General features: G+C 65.9%; 1 protein-coding gene across 1 annotated transcript; it reads left to right on the top strand.

The window, feature by feature from the left end:
• The first annotated feature begins 7342 nt into the window (after positions 1–7342).
• Positions 7343–16708, top strand: POFUT2 (protein O-fucosyltransferase 2). Its single transcript, XM_055313780.1, has 9 exons — positions 7343–7481; positions 9059–9309; positions 11246–11390; positions 11755–11865; positions 12980–13046; positions 13674–13799; positions 13997–14177; positions 14440–14563; positions 15781–16708. Exons 1-9 carry the CDS (start codon positions 7348–7350, stop codon positions 15932–15934), a joined length of 1293 nt encoding a protein of 430 aa, XP_055169755.1. The 5' UTR covers positions 7343–7347; the 3' UTR covers positions 15935–16708.
• The last annotated feature ends 1415 nt before the right edge of the window (positions 16709–18123 follow it).

Genomic DNA, 18123 nt, shown 5'->3' with positions numbered 1-18123 from the left:
GTGACTCAGGCAGAAATAGGAAATCTGGGCAGCCCGTGTGGCTCAGCGGTTTAGTGCCGCCTTCGGCCCAGGGCATGATTCCGGGATCCCGGGATCGAGTCCCGCATCGGGCTCCCTGCATGGAGCCTGCTTCTCCCTCTGCCTGTGTCTCTGCCTCTCGCTCGCTGTATGCCTCTCATTAATAAATAAATAAAATCTTAAAAAAAAAGGAAATCTAATTAGTCCGAGGGCCGGGGGCAGGAAGAAAATAGCGCAAGACTCGTCCTTAAAGGAGCCACCGGCTCAGGCAGCTTCCCTGGGAATCCAGAAAGGTGAAATAACAATCCATGCTTAGGAACATGGGCTGCAGATTCCGGCTGCTGGGTTCAAACCCCAACTTCACGTCTCACGGGTGGGATAGGACCCTGGGCGGGTGACCCACCCACTTGGTACCGTATCCACCCAAGGAACCGAAATCACAGGTTGGTTGGTTTGTTTGTTTGTTTAAATATTTTTTTATTTATGATAGTCACAGAGAGAGAGAGAGAGAGGCAGAGACACAGGCAGAGGGAGAAGCAGGCTCCATGCACCGGGAGCCCGACGTGGGATTCGATCCCGGGTCTCCAGGATCGCGCCCTGGGCCAAAGGCAGGCGCCAAACCGCTGCGCCACCCAGGGATCCCCCACAGGTTGGTTTGTAAGTTAGAGACTCAGCTCACGTGAAACAGATACAATGTTGCACCCTAAGAGCCGGATTCACCTGAACTGTTACCCAGAGCTCCTTGCTCCGAAGCACAGGGAGACAAAAGCATCTCCACTCAGGCCATATAATCAGCCAAAACCCAGGGTGGGGACCTCACACACGTACGTTATCATATTAGGGACACAAGGTCTACAAGGAGCGCACGACCTCCCCACACGGAGGCTCTGACAAGCAGAACCCGGTGCGTCAGGAGCAAGGACCGGTCGGCTCAGGAGCGCCGCGTGAGTCACCGTCGCAACATCCGCTAGTCCCCTGCCTTACGTTAAGAGATCCAAGCGGCGAATCTCCGGTCATCTCAAAGGACAGTCGGTTCCCCCCAAAAAAAAGCAGGCGGGTGAAACTGAATACCCACTGAATTTCGAGCGCGTGCAGCCACGAGATCTTTAGGAAGCAGAGAAGAGTGGGAAGAGTGGGAAGCACAGAAGAGTGTTAGTGTTCAACCCTAACACCCGTTGGACTAATACAAGAGTGGGGGGGGTCAGCAAACTTGTGGGGAAGGTCACGGAGCAAGTCTTTTAGGGTTCTCAAGCCAGCTGGCCTCTGTCCCAAGCACTCGACGCCCCTGCTGTGGCATGAAAGCACCCATTACGCCGCCGTATGTAAATGGGCAGGCCTTGGCCGCGTGCCAGGAGAACTTTATTTAGGAAAAGAGGCAACGTGGGCTGGATTTGACCCCCGAGCCACAGTCTGCAGACCCCGCGCTGGGGACCATTCACAGGACGGTCCCAAACCAGAGAAAGGGGCGCTTGGGTGGCACAGCTCAGGTCGTGATCTCAGGGTCGTGGGGTCAAGCCCCGTGTCAGGCTCTGCACTCCCTCAACGTGCAGTCTGCTTCTCCCTCTCCCTCTGCTCCTCCCCCCACGCGTGCTCTCTCTCTCCTTCCCTAGCTCTAAAATAAATAAATAAATAAATAAATCTTTAAAATAACAAAAAGAAACAAAAGACGCCTGATTTTTATATCTGACTCCTAACGGCTGTAAGAATACAAGAAAATAGATACGATTTTCAAATACTCAGGGCAGAGATAAACCACGATCACTTGCACAACGACAGGACTCTTTGAACTAGGGAAATGCGAACTGGCAAATCAACGGCAAACCGTTAGAATTACAAGCGGCCAATTTTAAAAGGTCAATATACCAAACTAACGGTATTCATCAAAGCAGCAACATATAATCCTAACGTTTTATTTATAAAATGCGCCGTGTGTGATGGCAACAAAACCCAGGAGCGGAGGGAGGACGAGCCGAGCTGACGTAGTTGGGGGGAGAGACCCGCTCCCAGGAAGACTCCCGCCAGGATGGGTCTCTAACCCCCGCTGCTGAACTTCATGTGAAAACGCACAACGGCAGCTGGCAGGTGCGTTTTAGGGGACGCGGTGCCGTAAAGCCGCCCTAGTCACGCACCATGGCCCGGGGCCGACGCTGACAAGTAGGTCTTTGGGTCTTTGGGTCAGGACCCAAAGGCCAGAGACAGAATCACACATTTGTGGGAATTTTACAAACGATGGCGCTTGCATCTCACGCCCCGGAGGACCAGTGAATGACGCGGTGTCTGCGGCCGTGCCTCTGGGCGGGGGGACGTCACGCCCCGCTCTGCCTTCCACGGAGCCCAGCGAGGCGTGGGCGGCTCCCACCTTGGTTGTGTGTTTGCCTCTTTGTTGAGTGAGAGGAGCCTGGACCTTCCAAAAGGGGCGGAGGAGGTGCTGGGAGCGGACACGCCACCTGGCTGAGGAGGGAAGCCCACGGGAGGGGACACACTGAGGGTACGGGGTGGTCACCATGGTCAGAGGACAGCATTGGCCACGCTGCCCGGGTGAGGAGGGCACCCAGGGAAGCAGCCGACACTTGCCCGAGTCCACGGCCATCTGGGGGCTGAGGGACTGCACGTTAGGCCGAGGGAGGAGGAGATAGAGACCCCCCCAAGTTCTCACGGGCTGGATCCGATCGCAGCCCCCCATGTCCACTCTCCGACTGGAAGATCCCATGGCCAGATCCAGACCCCAAACCCAGAGGGCTGGGGGGGGTCATTGTCCCTCGGCTCGGTGGGTGGGGTCTCCCTGCAAGCAGCACAAATTCCTGTTGTGCACTTCATTCCGCGGAGGAGCCCCCAGACCCCCACCATCTGTTTGTGTTTCCGTTGACGCTATCATCTGAGAAGGGCCAAGACCAGTCCTTGCGACAGGCCTTCCAAACATAAATAAGCAGCCTGTTTCAGTAAAACAAATTACGCACTTTTTGACATTTGCCAGTGTTTTGATTCCAGAAAGGCTGTGGGCAGTTCCCACAGTCCCGGCCCCCCACCCGTGGCCCCGGCCCCACCTCCCGCCCCCGCTCCCATTCACGCATCTCCCCACAGCCCCCCGGGACCCGAGAGCCCCCCCCCCCCCACAGCAGATGTTTGCCAGACTCTGATGTTGGAAAAGCCACCCTCAGCAGAAAACTCACCCTTGAGGGCACAGACCGGGACCTGGAGAGCATTTTTAAAGGACTCTCTGAGTCACCTGCCTTGGGGCAGCCCAAGTTTTGTCTTCCTGAACCAGGGTGGCTCAGGCCACTTACGGTGCCCTGTGTTTCGGGAGCCCACTAAGGACCCTGCTGGCTGCGTGGGAGCTGACCTTTTACTCTAAGTCTAGCTTTCTCCCCATCAGCCCGAGGGGGGGAGAGGCCCTTACATCCCATGCGCAGGTCAGACCAGGGACCCCAGCACCAGGGTCTAGCATCCCCACGAGGGGCCCCATCCCAGGCCTTCCCCACCCCACACGACCTAGGCGCCAGGGATGGGGCCGCAGGAATGCACCAGGGGGGCAGGACCAGAGTCAGGTACCCTGTGCACCCCTAGCAGAAAGGCTGTGGCTCTGCCTCAGGGGCAGGTGGCCCGCAAGGTCGGAGGGGCCTCGTAGGCCTCTCACCGTGGACCCCTGGGACACTGTGGACCAGCCCTTCTGCAGGTCCTGGCCAGCCATCACCCAAGACGGGGTCTGCACTGTGGGCAGGCCACATGGGGAGGCTGGACCCATGCACCGACCACAGGAACCAGCATGTCTTCACGTCCTGGTCACTCGGTGGCTGTCCCTTGAGGGCAGTCCAGGCAGGCAGCCCCAGGTGGCTCAAGGCCTAACCAGAGGTCCCCTGCTTCTCAGCCCCCCTGTGCATTTCCAGGGATAAAGCAGGACTTGGTGGCCAGGGACTTGTGACCAGCAAGGAGGCGGAGCTCTGCACTAGGTCCAGAAGCCTGCTGCACGCGGAGCCTGGTAACTCACTTCACACACTGAAGAGCAGGGCACCCAGAGAGCGAGAGCTGCATGAACTGGGGTGCTGTGCTCCCCAGGAGAACCACTCCTCAGCGGGGTCCCGGGCATGTCCACACCTGCACCCACTTCCACCAACTGTCTCCCCAGCCCGTGTCTGCTGCCAACGTCTCCAGGTGAAGGGGCACCGGTGACCTCCCGCAGCCCTCGAGCTCCATTGCCCTCCCTGCCCCGCCCCAGGTTCTTTCTGCTGACCCGAGGTGGGGCCAGGGGGCCCTACAGCTGCCCCTTCCCCCACTTCTTCCCTGGCTCTGGCAGGGCCTCGTCCTGGAATCCCAGCTTCCAGAAGAATCTCTAGGTTCCTTTTCAGAGACTCTGGGCCTCTGTGTCTCAGCCACCCCTGGACTGGGATGTGGGGTGTCCAGTACTGACCCTTCTGAGTCCTGGGGGAGCAATGAGACCGGGGCTCTAACAGGTGTGACCCCAGGATGCACACAGCTCACCTGCTGGACCCCAAGCCAGAGGGCTTCCTTCTTCTCCTCTCAGGTGACTCCTATGGCTCACCCTTTGCGGGGGATGGAGGGGTTTGGGGTGGGGGTAGCTCTTAGCTCTCGGGGGCGGGAGAGATGTGGCCTGGCTGTGTGTGCACCAGATTTGCCCTCCCAGCCCCTGCCGCCTGCCCAGGCTTGGGGCACCCCTACTCTCTCCTTCCATCCCTCTGTCAAAGGACACTCTTGCCCTCTTGTGGCAAAGTCCCCTCTAGTGGACGCTGGGTGGGGTGGAGGGGGGTGTGAGTGGTCAGACTTCACACGGAAGACTTCTGACTCCTGTTGACCAGGGGAGGGAGGAAGTCAGGTTATTTATTTTTTTTTAACAAACTTTTCTTTTTTCTCTTTATTAAAGAGTCATGAACCTCTCCTGGGTCATTCTGGGTAAGGAATGTAATCCAGGGGTTAATCAGCGGAGGCAGGAGCAGGGAGGGCAGAGAGGGAGGAGGGGAGGGAAGAGGACGGAGAGGAGGGGGGGAACTTCCAAGCGTCCAGGTGTCCAATGAAGGGGTTGATTTTCCGTGTCACCCTGACGGGGCTGAGGACACCCTGAGAGCTGGTGCAACAGCCACTTCCGGGTGTGTGTGTGGTGTGCACAGAACACATCAGCCTCTGAACTGGTGGACGGAGTAAGATCACGGTCCCCGAGGTGGGGGGGCCTCACCCAACCCATCGAGGGCCTGGATGGAATGAAAAGGGGGAGCAAACTGTATCTCCCTTGCTGAGCTGGGACGTCCCTGTCGTCCTGCTCCTCTGACCGTGGAGCTCAGGTCTCGGGCCCTTGGACTTGGGCTGACTGACTGCACGGGCTCCCCCGGCCTCCAGCCCGCAGACGGAGGCCCTGGGCCTCAGGCCTCCACCCTGGCGAGCCGATCCGGCAATGCCGACCCCTCACACCGTCGGTAGACGTCCTATTGGTTCCATTTCTCCGGAGAAGCCGGGTCCTGACTTGAACAAATCTGCTGGAGTAAAGGCATCTGGAGCAGCGGGGCCCACGCGCGTGGACGGGGCCCGGGGCGATGTTATAATTAGGGAATGTGGAGGCGCATTAATGACGTGGTGGCTGTGAGAAAACGTCCTACTTCTCAGAGACACAACGGAAATGTTTCAAATGGAACAAGCTGATGTCAATCATTTGCTTCAGCGTAATTTGGGCAACGCAAGACCGACCTGATGCCGATGCAGTGAGCGCGGGGGGAGGGCGCGAGTGCCGAGTCTGGGGGCGCACACAGGCCCACGCTTCATCTCTCTGTTTCCGTGAATGGTTGAAAAATGCTAGAAACTCAGGAATATGTTTCGAGATGGCTTTACTAGGAGACATAAAAGATCAAGAGAGAATCAACCCCTGGTGAAGACGGTTCATCTGGGGGCTTAAGGGCGGGTCCAGAGATCGGAGGGTCCGCGCTGGCGCCTCCTGGAGCAGAACCCACAGTTGGCTGGTGTGTGCTCCGCACGCCCAGGGACAGCGGGCAGGCCACCTGGCTCTAGATACCTCCAGCTAAAACTGGCTGGAACAATAAAGCCACCGAAGAATTCCACGTGAGGAGAAGCCTGGAGACGTGGCGGTTCCAGGATAGGAGCTGCGGCCTGGACCTACCTCTCCATCTTCCCTGGCTGTGCCCCTGGGGGTCCCTTCACTGCTGCAGGGGCTGAGGCCGACCCCCCCCCCCAGGAATGGGAGGTCGCACTTCCTACCAGCAACTACAGAGGCTCCAGCCCCCCGCACAGTCCCCCTGGGGCAGGAGCCCAGGAGTTTCACCCGCTAACAGGGACAGTGCCCGGGGCAGGGAGCTCTAGGAGGGCAGGGCGCTGCTGCTGGGGAGGAACGGGCTCCAGGGAGGGGCAGGGAAGCAAGGGCCCTGGCACCGCAGTGGGGTTCTCCAGGGGACACCCCGGCCACCACCGCAGAGCCCCCCACGGAGGGAGGTGCAGACCTGGGCTGGATCCGGTCAGGGCACAGAGGTGCTCATCTGCTGACCCCAAGTCCCAGAGCCTCAAATTCACCTTCCATCCCGTCCCCTCCAATGTCCGGTGCCCCCCGGACACAGTGGGGGCCACTCTGCCGCCCATGCACTGCGGTCCTCCGCGGTGAGACCCCCACCCTCTCCCAGTAGGGGACACACCTTTGCATCTCGGAAATCATCTGCCCGAGACACCGGGCCTGGCGGGTCTGCAGCGCGGGTGCCACACCTGGACAGCTGTGCTGGCCTGTCAGTCCCGCAGCTTGCCCGCCCGAAGGCCGCGGGCCGCGGAGCAGACGCTGAGACCGGCGCGGCGCCACACCTGGCAAACCCCACCTGGGCCCACGCTCACTCGGCAGGCCCCGCCCCCAGACTGTAGCAGCCCTGACCACGCCCCCAGACCCGCCCCCACCGGCGCGGCCCCGCCCACAGACCAGCCCGCCCCGCCCCTGGCCACGCCCCACAGGCCCGGCCCCGCCCCTCTGAATATGCCCACAAGGCCGGCACCCACCGGGCGTGGCCCCGCCCACAGGCCAGCCCCGCCCCAGCCGTCTGGCCCCGCCCACGGGCCAGCCCCGCCCCAGCCATCTGGCCCCGCCCACCGTCCAGCCCCGCCCAGGGCATCTGGCCCCGCCCACAGGCCTGGCCCCTACCCGCCCCCACCCGGCGCGGCCCGCCAGCGAGGACTTCTCGCCGCTCAGCGCCTTCCGTCCGGGGACGCCCAGCCTCGGAATGACGCAAGACGCATGCGTGGCGTTGCCATGGCTTCAGGGGACGCGCTCGGGGGCGGGCGGACGGGCGCTCCCGGGGCGGAGCGCGGTCGCCGGAAGTGCGTGGCCGCGGGGCCATGGCGGCGCTCGGCGCGGTGCTCTTGCTGCTGCTGGAAGCGGCGTCCTGGCCGCGCGCCGGGGCCTCGGGCGAGGAGTTCTGGCCCGGACAGTCGGCGGCCGACATCCTGGCGGGGGCGGCGTCCCGCAGACGGTAAAGCGCGTCCGCGCCCGGGCGAGGCTCCCGGGGGGACCTGGGGTCGGGGGGGGGAGATCGGCGGGACTAGGGGGGACGGCGGGCCGGGACCTGGGGTCGGGGGGACGGGGGCATGGGGGGGACCTGGGGTCGGGGGGGATGGGGGGACGGGGGGGGGGATCGGCGGGGACTGGGGGGGACGGCGGGCCAGGACCTGGGGTTGGGGGGGACTAGGGGGGGACAGCGGGCCGGGGACCTGGGGTTCGGGGCGGATCGGAGGGGACTAGGGGGGACAGCGGCCCTGGGACCTCAGGTCGGTGGGGAATCGGTGGGGACTGGGGGGGACAGCGGGCTGGGGACCTGGGGATCAGTGAGGACTGGGGGGGTACAGTGGGCCGGGGACCTGGGGTTCGGGGCGGATCGGAGGGGACTAGGGGGGTCAGCACCCCGGGGACCTCGGGTCGGTGGGGACTGGGGGGGACAACGGGCCGGAGGCCTGGGGTTGCTGGGGATCAGCCAGGACTGGCGGGGACAGTGGGCCTGGGGACCTGGGTTGGGGTTGGGGAATCCGCTGGGACGGGGGAGCTGGGGGAGCAGTGGGCCCAGGGACCTGGGGTCGGGGGTTGGTGTGTAGCCCGCGTCACCCGCACCCCTGTACCCCCACCTGCCTCCTGGCCTGCATCCACGGGCTCTATGGCCCTGGGCTGCTGTGGCTGCCATGAGCCCTGGGGTAGGGCAGGGCCAGCTGTGGGTCATCTGGGAGGGGCAACCCCAGGGGCTCCTGTCCCTTGACTGGGGCCTTGTCCCCCCTGCCGGGAGCCCCCAATACATGGTCCTTGGCGAGCTCAGCCTTGGTGACATGCACGGGACCCTTGAGGCTGCTTGCAGGTGGCGGATGTCCCCAGATGGTTTCAGGTGTGACCCCAACCCGTCCTGGGTTCCTGAGGGTTTGGTTCAAGACGCCCCACTGTGTGCTGCGATGTAGGGATGGTGCGGGCCCCTTCCTGCGGGTGTCCGCGCTCTGGGGATGACATCGCAGCTTCCTTCCTCGGGTCTCCAGATGTGGTGGAAGAACCAGTGCAGGGAGGGGGGTGGCCGGGTGGCCGGGGGGCTCTGTCCAGGGAGCCCGGGTCCTAGGAGCGGGGTGGGGGGGTGCGCTTCCCGCTCTCATTCTCACCTGAGGCCGCACAGCACGTTGGCTGCACCAGCGGACCTGGAAATAAGAGGTACAGAAACTCCAAACGCTGCAGTTTTCTATTTTTGTTTAGAAAAGTAAGATTATTTTTCACTTAAGAACATTCAAAATAGCACCACGTGATGGCTCCTCGTTGCCACTTTAAGTGGATTTACACAAGCATTTCAAAGTCCTTATTCTAAGCTCCAACCGGGCATCACGGGTAGACCTCAGTCGCGTGGTTGCCGCTAGTCCGGCGTGTTCCGTAAGTGTCGAGCGCGAAGGGGTCAGGACGCTGAAAGGTTGCTGCCGCCGGGCGCTGGGGGCGGTGGGGTGTGGGGACAGGCTGGTAGCTGCCCCCAGCTCCGGCAGGGCCGAGCCTCGTGCCCCTGTGCTCAGGCACCACTGTCCCCCCCCCCAGGTATCTCCTGTACGACGTCAACCCCCCGGAGGGCTTCAACCTCCGCAGGGATGTCTACATCCGCGTCGCCTCCCTCCTGAAGACGCTGCTGCAGACCGAGGAGTGGGTGCTGGTGCTGCCCCCCTGGGGCCGCCTCTATCACTGGCAGAGCCCCGACATCCACCAAGTCCGGATTCCCTGGTCCGACTTTTTTGACCTTCCGAGTCTCAATAGGAACATCCCGGTGATCGAGTACGAGCAGTTCATTGCAGGTGAGGCAGCGAGCGCGGGTTGTGCGGGAACGGGGGCCCGGCACACCGTGTGCATCGCCCTGGCCGGGGACCCTTCTCCGCGTGGGGGCCCCACTTCTGTCTCCCGCTGCAGCCTCCCAGGTATCTTGCTCCTCCCGTAATTTGGGGAGCTAGGTGTGAAGTGCGTGAGCCGCGTGCGCCCTCACCTCTGAAAGCAGGGGCGGCTGGGACCGGGCAGGGGTGCTCGCAGCAGTGGTGGGGGGCTGGGCCGCTCTCCGTGGGGTGTGCTCCCGTGCAGGGAAGGCCTGTGGCCCCGAGGGAGGGCGCCAGGCCCGGGCGGCGTCTACGGCACGGCGTCTCACCGCAGAGCTGGCGAAGACGTGAAACGGCGCGTCTTATGCGCTCAGGGCTATTTAGTTTTTTTAAAGAGAGAGAAGTTGAAGGTCTTCAAATAAGGGTGTTTGGAGCTTAACATCGCTCTTTAGAAGACATGAGCTTACGAGGCCGCGGTGCCCTTGTGCTGCCCCCCCCAGCCTGCAGGAGGGGCACTGCGTGTGCGCTCCGGCCCGTGAGGACTGTGGGCCCGGGGCTGCAGCTGGCACGTCTTCAGGTTTTTTTCTTTTCTTTTCTTTTTTTTAAGATTTATTTTATTTATTCATGAGAGACACAGAGGCAGAGACCTAGGCAGAGGGAGACCTAGGCAGAGGGAGAAGCAGGCTCCCCACGGGGAGCCCGATGCAGGACTTAATAGGACCCGGGGGTCACGTCCTGAGCCGGCGGCAGATGCTCACCGGAGGCAGTGGCCCCACATCTGCAGTCTCCATGTTGTGCTCTGACTGCGCCCTGGACCCTGTCCCTCTGGGATGTGTCTGCAGGGTCAGTCCCCAGCACGCTGCAGGCACAGGAGGACGTAGTATCTCCCGATACCTTCATTCACGGGGAAGATCGGGCTCAGGCCCGTGAGGACCCGCAGGGATGCATCCGTCTGTGACCCAAGACGAGATGTCGCGGGTGCTTAGTCCGACTTGAGGAATCAGCCTCAGCCTTGGTCTCAATGGGGTCAGGGAGCTGCCAGAGAAGCTGCCCTTCACCTCTGCGGGGCTGGGCCAGCCAGTGGGTTTCTCAACAGGCAGACGCCAGGATCCCACGAGGTGGTGCTTCGTGGGGGACGCTGGGTGTGTGGGGCGGGAGGCTGGTGCCCACCCTGCTGCCCTTGGGGCCACAAGCCTGGAGCCAGAGCAGGGGGGCAGGGAAGGTGGGGTGCCCTGGGACAGGTGCCGCGCCTCGGCCTCTCCGTGTCCCCTCCCTCCCCCTCCCTTCGAGGGAGCCCCTGGAGCTCCGGGGCCAGGCCCCACCAGCAGCGCAGCCCCCGAGCGACGGGGAGTGTCCCCTGGGAAACACACCAGACCTGCACTTGTCGCGGCTCCTTTGTGCCTGATGCATCCTTCCATCCTGAGATGCTTCTCGATCAAGCACGGTGGACGTGGCGGCAGGCCTGGTGGGGCGGGTGCGGTGGGAGCACGGACAGACTCCTGCTGTCCCCGAGCTCCTGCGGAGAGCGGGAGGCAGAAGCCCGTGACGCAAAGAAGTAATTACTACGCGCTGTGTCCCAGATGGCGAGGACCGGCCGGGAGGAAAGGGGGGGTGCCGGGTGTTGGGGCGGGAGGTGCGGTTTGAGTGGCCTCGCAGGGGTCAAGGGTGAGTTCCGGCGAGGCAGGTTAGAGCAGGGAAGGGAGCGTGCTTGGGGCAGCGGGGAGGACGGCGTGTGAGGACCCAGGGCGGGGGCAGGCCCGGCGGCTGCCTCTCGGGACCTCGTGGCCCAGTGTCGCTTGCTCCGCCCCGTGCTGCTCTGTAAGCGTGCCGCGGTCCTGCGGGAGGAAGGTGGCACTGGGCGAGTCGTGACCGTCCCCGTGGCGACAAGACTCGAGCCCACGCTGTCCGTCTTGGCCTCTTGCAGAGTCCGGCGGGCCCTTCATCGACCAGGTTTACGTCCTGCAAAGTTACGCAGAAGGATGGAAAGAGGGGACCTGGGAGGAGAAGATCGACGAGCGGCCCTGCATCGACCCGCTGCTCTACGCCCCGGACAAGCACGAGTACTACAGGTGCGGCGCGGGAGGCCCGGGGGCGCGTCCCCAGCCCGGCGACGGGGCTGGGAGTCCGCCCAGGGGTGTCACCGCACGCGGGTGTGGACGGGCGGGGCCAGACCTGGTGCGTGGGAAGGGCGCTCCGTGGAGGGCCGCCCTGGAGGCGCCCGTGGACCAGGCCGCAGAGTGGTGGGGTTCTGGAAACCCCGACCGCCAGCAGCGTCGGAGGGGCGCAGCCGCTCTGTCCTGGCTCCGGCACCGGCCCGGCTCTGCCCTCGTCCCCCGGGCCCGGTCCAGCCCACTGGTCCCACCAGGTCAGGGGCCACCCGTGCCGTCTCTGCCACTTTCTTACCAGTGTGCGTCCGGGGCTCTTGTCTTCCAGAGGGTGGTTTTGGGGTTATGAAGAAACGAGAGCTTTAAACGTCTCCTGTTTGTCCGTTCAAGGATCGGCTTCCATCATGGCCCCTGTGCTTCTGAGAAACACGTCGGCGCGGTACGTGCCCGCGGGGTCCGCTCGGTGGCTGAGGAGCGTGTGCGTGCGTGTGGGGGCCGGTGCCTGTGCTGTCCTGGCTGGGGCCCGTGTGGGGTCAGGGTAGAGGTCAGCCTCGTCCCCAGCACCCCGGGGCACAGCGAGGCGGGACGGGGACGCGGAGGAGGCGTGTGTCCCTGGGCAGAGCCGGGTCCAGGTGGGCTGTCCCCACGCTCGGGCTCTGTGGGGCGAGTGCAGCTTCACGGGCTGCTTGGCGGGAGGTCCTTGGCGTCCCCCAGTCCCCTGCTGGAGGGCGCGGGGGCCCCGGTTCACCTGGACGGCAGCAGGGCCTGTGTGAGGTGACAGTGTGGCGGGTGGGTCAGGCCCCGACGCAGGCGGGCAGGGAAGTGGGGACGGCTCCGAGCGGGGGGCACGCCGATGTGCTCTTAGTTCACCTGCCCGGGCGACGGCGACGGCAGTGTGGCTGAAGCGGGACGGGGACGGGAATGGCAGGGAGGGGCAGGCCCAGGGGCGTGGAGGTGGCCCCGCAGCCCCCAGCTGGTCCTGGAGGGCTCCCCCCTGCACTCACCTCTGCATGTAGGCCTCATGCTCCGCCTCCCCGGGCCGTACCCCTGCTCAGCACCCCGGGGCCTGCCCGAGCCGTCCCCTCGGGACCTGGGGACAGTGGGCGGCCACGCGCCTTCCCCCAGGGTCCCCGTGTCCTCCCAGCCTGGGTGGGCGCGGCCCCTTCTGGAGCGTCCCCTCCAGGTGCTCTGATGCTTCGGGTGCTGGCCCCGGGAGGCTTAGCTTCAGGGGGGTGTGGCGTGCTCCCCACGGAGGCCGGGCGGGCCACGCCTGCTGCCGAGGCTGTCGGGGGCCGTCTGTGGACGGGATCGAGGCCTCCCCCTGGCGGCTTGCCCTGGGCCGGGTCCTCTGAGGAACCTGTCTTCTGGTCACTGCTGGGCGTCCTGGCCGCGTCCTGGCCGTTTCCTTCCTTGCATCCGTGGTTCCGGGGGGCGTGGTGGCCGCGGGCCAGCGGCGGGGACGGGACAGACGGCCGCTGCCTCCCGACTGCGCCCGGGCGGGGGAGCGGGGGGCCGCCTCACAGCCCAGCGCCTCGTCTCTCGTTTGGAAACAGGTCGGTGATGTTGGACAGAGCCGAGAACCTGCTGCACGACCACTACGGGGGCAGGGAGTACTGGAACGTGAGTGCCGCCGCGTGTGCCCGCGCAGGGGCTGCGGGCGGGGCCTGGGCCGGCGTGGGGCTGGCCTCCGCGGCAACGGCGGGCTCCTTGTCTGTGGCGGCTGACGGTGGAGGGAAAGGCGGTGCTTCGCCGGCGGGAGCCTAGCTTGTGTGCTGTGCCCCCGCCCACGCTGGGTGGCCGGGCCGTAACCACCCTGCGTGCGTCCTGGGGTGAGTGCACGCCGGTGCCGTGGGTCCTGCAGGAGCCCGAGGACGAGGCTGTCACGCCCCCAGGGGCTGCTGGGCTGAGCAGGGGTGAGGCGCCCGTCGGGTGAGCCCCTGCTGCCTGGACATGTGAGCTGGGCTCCCCCATAGCAGAGGCCCCGTCACGACGTTCCCTGCGGCACCGTGTCCCGGCCGGCCGGGCAGTGACAGACCTGCAGCCGCGGCCCCGCGTCCGTGCTCCCCTGCGGGGACAGTCCCAGTAAATCGCCGCTCGCCGGCTGGCTTCGTGCTGCGCGATGACCGGTCACCGCCAGGCTGTCACTTAGCGTCCCCGTTCACCTCGCGCGTGCCAGCGCGTCCGCCTGTCCCCTGGGCCTCCGCAGCCTCGGGCCGCCCGCTCAGCAGCTGCCCTCTGCACCCGCAGACCCGGCGGAGCATGGTGTTTGCCAGGCACCTGCGGGCCGTGGGCGACGAGTTCAGGAGCCGGTATCTGAACTCCACGGACGAGGCCGACCGGATCCCCTTCCAGGAGGACTGGACCAAGATGAAGGTAGCCGAGTCGCCAGGCCCGTAACGGGGTCGGCGTGTCGGGGGCCTGGGGCGGCCGCGGTCACCCACCGGGAGTGTCCCCTCCAGGCTCGGGGGTCGGGGGTTCCAGCGGCAGGTGTGGGAGCTGCGGGCGAGGTAAGCACCGGCACCCCGGCACCAGCAGCGCCAGGGCCCTCAGCGCTCCCCGTCCTCCCCCAGGTCCCCCTGGGCTCCTCGCTGGGGGGCCCGTACCTCGCAGTTCACCTGAGGAGGAAGGACTTCATCTGGGGCCACAGAGAGGACGTGCCCAGTCTGGACGGGGCCGTGAGGAAGATCCGCAGCCTCATGAAGACCCACCGGCTGGACAAGGTGTTCGTGGCCACCGACGCCGTCAGGACGGGTAGGCCGGCCCGGCTCTGCCCCACGGGCTCACCCCGTCCCCTGGCCCCCGTCCCCTGACCCCGTCTGCCGCCCCCATCCACTGCCCTGTCGTGTCCTGGGCCTGCAGCGTGGCCGGGAGGCGGTGCCGGGCCCTATGTGGCCGCCCCTGACCTGTGGCGCCGGTGCCCGTGGAGCCAGCGTGGTGCAGCACACGTGTCCCATGCACGGTCCTGGGGTGCTCGCCGGTGACCCCGGGTCAGTGGCTCCGCTTCGCTTCGCAGAACATGAGGAGCTGAAGAAGCTGTTGCCGGAGATGCTGAGGTTCGAGCCCACGTGGGAGGAGCTGGAGCTCTACAGAGACGGCGGCGTGGCCATCATCGACCAGTGGATCTGCTCGCACGCCAGGTGCCTCCACCGCCCGGCCCGGCCCCTGTCCCCTGACTCCGTGACCCCCCATCCCCGTCCCCCAATCTCCCAGTCCTCTGTCCCCCCGTACCCCATCTCCCATCCCCACATCTCCCCATCCATCCCGTCCCTGTCCCCCTTCCCCCATCTCCTGTCCTCCCATCTCCCAGTCCCCCATCCCCCCATCCCTGTCCTCCCCTCCTCGTCCGCCATCCCTGTGTACCTGTCTTCCGTCCCTGTCCCCCTGTTCCCCATCCCCCTGTCCCCATCCTGTCCCCGTCCCCCATCCTCCAACCCCGTCCCCCGTCTCCATGTCCCCCCATCTCCCTGTCCCCCAGTCCCCCATCCCTCTTGTCCTCATCCTCATCCCCCTGTCCTCGGTCCCCCGTTCCCCCATCCCCATCTCCCCGTCCCCCTGTCCCCCCCATCCCCGTCTCCCCATCCCCCATCCCCGTTCCTTCTTCACCCATCCCCATCTCTCTGTCCCCGTCCTCATCCTCCCATCCCCCATCCCCATCCCCCCAATCCCGTGTCCTTGTCCCCCCACCTCCTGTCCCCCATCCCCCATCCCCGTCTCCACATCCCCCCTCCTCTATCCCCATCCCCCATCCCCTGTCCCTCCATCCCCATCCCCCATCCCCCCATCCTCCTGTCCTTCTCCCCTGTGTCCCTGTCCTGTTCTCCATCTCCATGTCCCCCCATCCACCCGTCCCCTATCTCCCGTCCCCCTGCCCGTCCTCGGCTCCGCTGTTTCCATCGGCCCCTGGGAGGTCAGTCCGTGTCGTCCCCGAGGCGAGTGTCGGCTCATAGTCGGCCCCTGACCTGCAGGCTTGCTCCTAGTCCCCCCTCAGACTTGGTCACAGGCCCCCTTGCCCACCTTGTCGGGGGACAGACCCCACCCGAGGTCCCGGGGCCCAGTGACAGGCCCCATCACATGTGTCCCTGCAGAACACGTCCAGGGCCTCCTGCAAGTCCAGGAGTGCGGCTCTCTGCGTCGTCCTCAGAGGAGGCTGTTGCCGCGGAGGGGAGCGGGGGCCAGGGCCAGGGAGGTCAGCGCGCTTCCCGTGGGGTGGAGGCTGCGAGTAGGCTGGGCAGGGTCCCCGTGTCTGCAGGACCCCGGGGCCTGTGCGCAGGCTGCGGGCCGCAGGGTCAGAGGTCGGCCGGGTCGGGCGCTGGGCACGTGCAGGCAGCCCCCGTGACCCCCGGTTTGCCGGCAGGTTCTTCATCGGTACCTCCGTGTCCACATTTTCTTTCCGGATCCACGAGGAGCGAGAGATCCTTGGGCTCGACCCCCGGACGACGTACAACCGCTTCTGCGGGGACCGGGAGGAAGTGTGCGAGCAGCCCACGCACTGGAGGGTGGCCTACTGAGCCGGCCGGCCCCTCGTGGGCGCCACGTCCCGGTCTCCCTCCGAGCACCTGTGTGGCCTCGGGGTCGCTCCTGCCCGGCCGTGGCCAGGCGGCCACAGCACGCGCCCATCCCGGGGTTCGCACCGCCGTGGCTGCCCGGGGTCCTGGTGCGCGGCACGTTGGGTGTCAGAGGGTGTCTGCTGCCTGCAAGGCCGCGGTGACATGAGGGGTGCGGGCTCTGTCGCAGGGGCGCCGTGGTGCGGGCCCGTCTGTGGTCCTGCCGGGGCGTCCGGTGCTGCCCCGTTCGCCCTCCCGTGACCCGTGCGAGGCCCAGCACGTTGGCGGGAAGGTGGCCCCCGCCCTGCGGACGCCGGGCTGACCCCGTGGGGCTCAGTGTGCAGGAGGTTCCCTGGGTCTTCGGGGGGTTTGGCTCGCGGAGAGGAGCTCCCGCTGGCGGCGGCGGTGCGGGTGGGCGGGCACCCCGGGCCCTGCCCCTCGGGGGGCGCCGGGCCGAGGGGGCACGGGGCTGAGGGGCGCGGCATGCAGCCTCGGAGGGGCCGAGGGGCGCGCTGCCCAGAAAGCCCTCGTGGGCCTGGAGCGCGGACCACCCGCCCTCGGACCCACGCCCGGCTTCACGGGCGCCCCAGGTGACCCGAAGCCCGGGGCGGCTTGTGTCTTCCCGAGTGTGGAGCCCACGCGGATCGCGCGCTGCGGTCCTGGGGGGAGTGAGGTATTTATTCTGTGCCCATTTGTACTTTGAAACACTAATAAAATACGTTTTCTAAGAAACCAGAATTCTAGAAACGTGGGCACCTTTTTCACACCCTTGAGTTTCTTTCTGGCTGGAAATCCCCGAGTGGTCCCGACGGGCCGCTGGTCGCTCCTGGGGACGGCGCCGTGTCCCATCCACCCGCGGCGCCCACGGCTGCCCGACTTGCTTCGGCAAGAGCTCGGCCTGGGAGAGCCGCCGTCCCGGTGCTCTGGGGAGGGACCGGCCCGCGCCACCCCCTCCGCGTCCACGTTAGCGGGTGGTGGGGGCTGGGGGCCCAGGCACCCAGGCCGCGGCATCTCTTCCCTCCGGCAAGGGAGACCCGGGGACCCGCCCGCTCCTGCACCCCCCCCCCGCCTGCCCCCCACCCCGCCCTCCTCCCGCTCTCCATGTGGTTTGAACCAGACTGTGCCCTTGACCAGGACGGTGTGCACCCTCGGGGGTGGGGGGGACCCAGAGCACACCCAGCTCACCGGCGGTCCCTGAGGGCCGGGGGGGCTGGGGAACCAGTGCCGCCCCCTGTGCTGTGCGGGGGCCGGGCACCCCGGCGGGCAGGGCACCTGAGGGGGCTGGCGTGGCCTCTGACCGCGGCCTGGAGAAGCTTCCAGGGGGCTGGGGCCACCAGCCGCTCCAAGGCCCAGGGCCAGGCAGGGAGCGAGAGCAGGGGGCCGGGTCCCCTGGTGACCCCAGCTCCTGACCAGCACCCGCTGACCGCCAGGCGGCCCGGCCCGTCACACCCATCCCTGCACCCCCAGCAGGACAGGCGGGCCATGGTCAGTGTTGCCGTGGACTATGTCTAAAGGCTGTCACCTCCCCCTTCACAGAGGGGGAAACCGAGGCACTCAGGGCAAAACACGTGGCCGAGGCGACTGCGCGGGAGCCTTAGGGGACCCGGGTCTCTGCGAGGTCTCTGCAGTATGGGTCCCGCCTCAGGGGGTGGGGGTGATGGCACCTGGACTCCATGTGTCCCCCCGAGCCGACGCTCCTGAGGGGCCTCGGGGCCCCGGGCTCCACACAGCGGGGCAGCGGCCGTCGGGGGCCCCATCCCAGCCGCCACTCGCTGTGTCCCCCTCGCGGCTCGGCCCAGGGGCACCGGGTCCCCTCGGGCGCAGGGTCACGCACCAGTTTCCTGGTGACTAACCTGCTTAGAGGACGTCCTGGACCCCCTTCCCCCAGGGCTGGGCCGGACGTCGGTTTGGGATGGGTGTCTGCTCCCACCTGTAAAGCAGGTGCACAGAGCCCCCACGGGTGCTGTCCTGCCCACACCTGTCCACACTGGCCCACACCTGTCCACACCTGCAACACCTGCCACACCTGGCCACACCTACCCGTGCCTGCGACACCTGCCACACTGACCACGCCTGCCCACTCCTGCCCACACCTGTCCACGCCTGCCCATACCTGTCCACGCCTGCCTGTGCCTGCATCTGCCTGCACCTGC

This window comes from Nyctereutes procyonoides, unplaced genomic scaffold (genome assembly GCF_905146905.1).
Source record: "Nyctereutes procyonoides isolate TBG_1078 unplaced genomic scaffold, NYPRO_anot_genome, whole genome shotgun sequence".
NCBI lineage: Eukaryota > Metazoa > Chordata > Mammalia > Carnivora > Canidae > Nyctereutes > Nyctereutes procyonoides.
Note: the sequence above shows the minus strand (reverse complement) of the source record. Positions and strands in the feature narration are given on the sequence as shown.

Excerpts from the sequence above, each read along its gene's own strand:
- POFUT2 (XM_055313780.1), top strand. The coding sequence starts at position 7,348 with ATGGCGGCGCTCGGCGCGGTGCTCTTGCTGCTGCTGGAAGCGGCGTCC. Across the intron at positions 11,391-11,754 it reads GACAAGCACGAGTACTACAG|AGGGTGGTTTTGGGGTTATG; the intron begins GTGCGGCGCGGG and ends CTTGTCTTCCAG. Across the intron at positions 13,800-13,996 it reads AGGACTGGACCAAGATGAAG|GTCCCCCTGGGCTCCTCGCT; the intron begins GTAGCCGAGTCG and ends GTCCTCCCCCAG.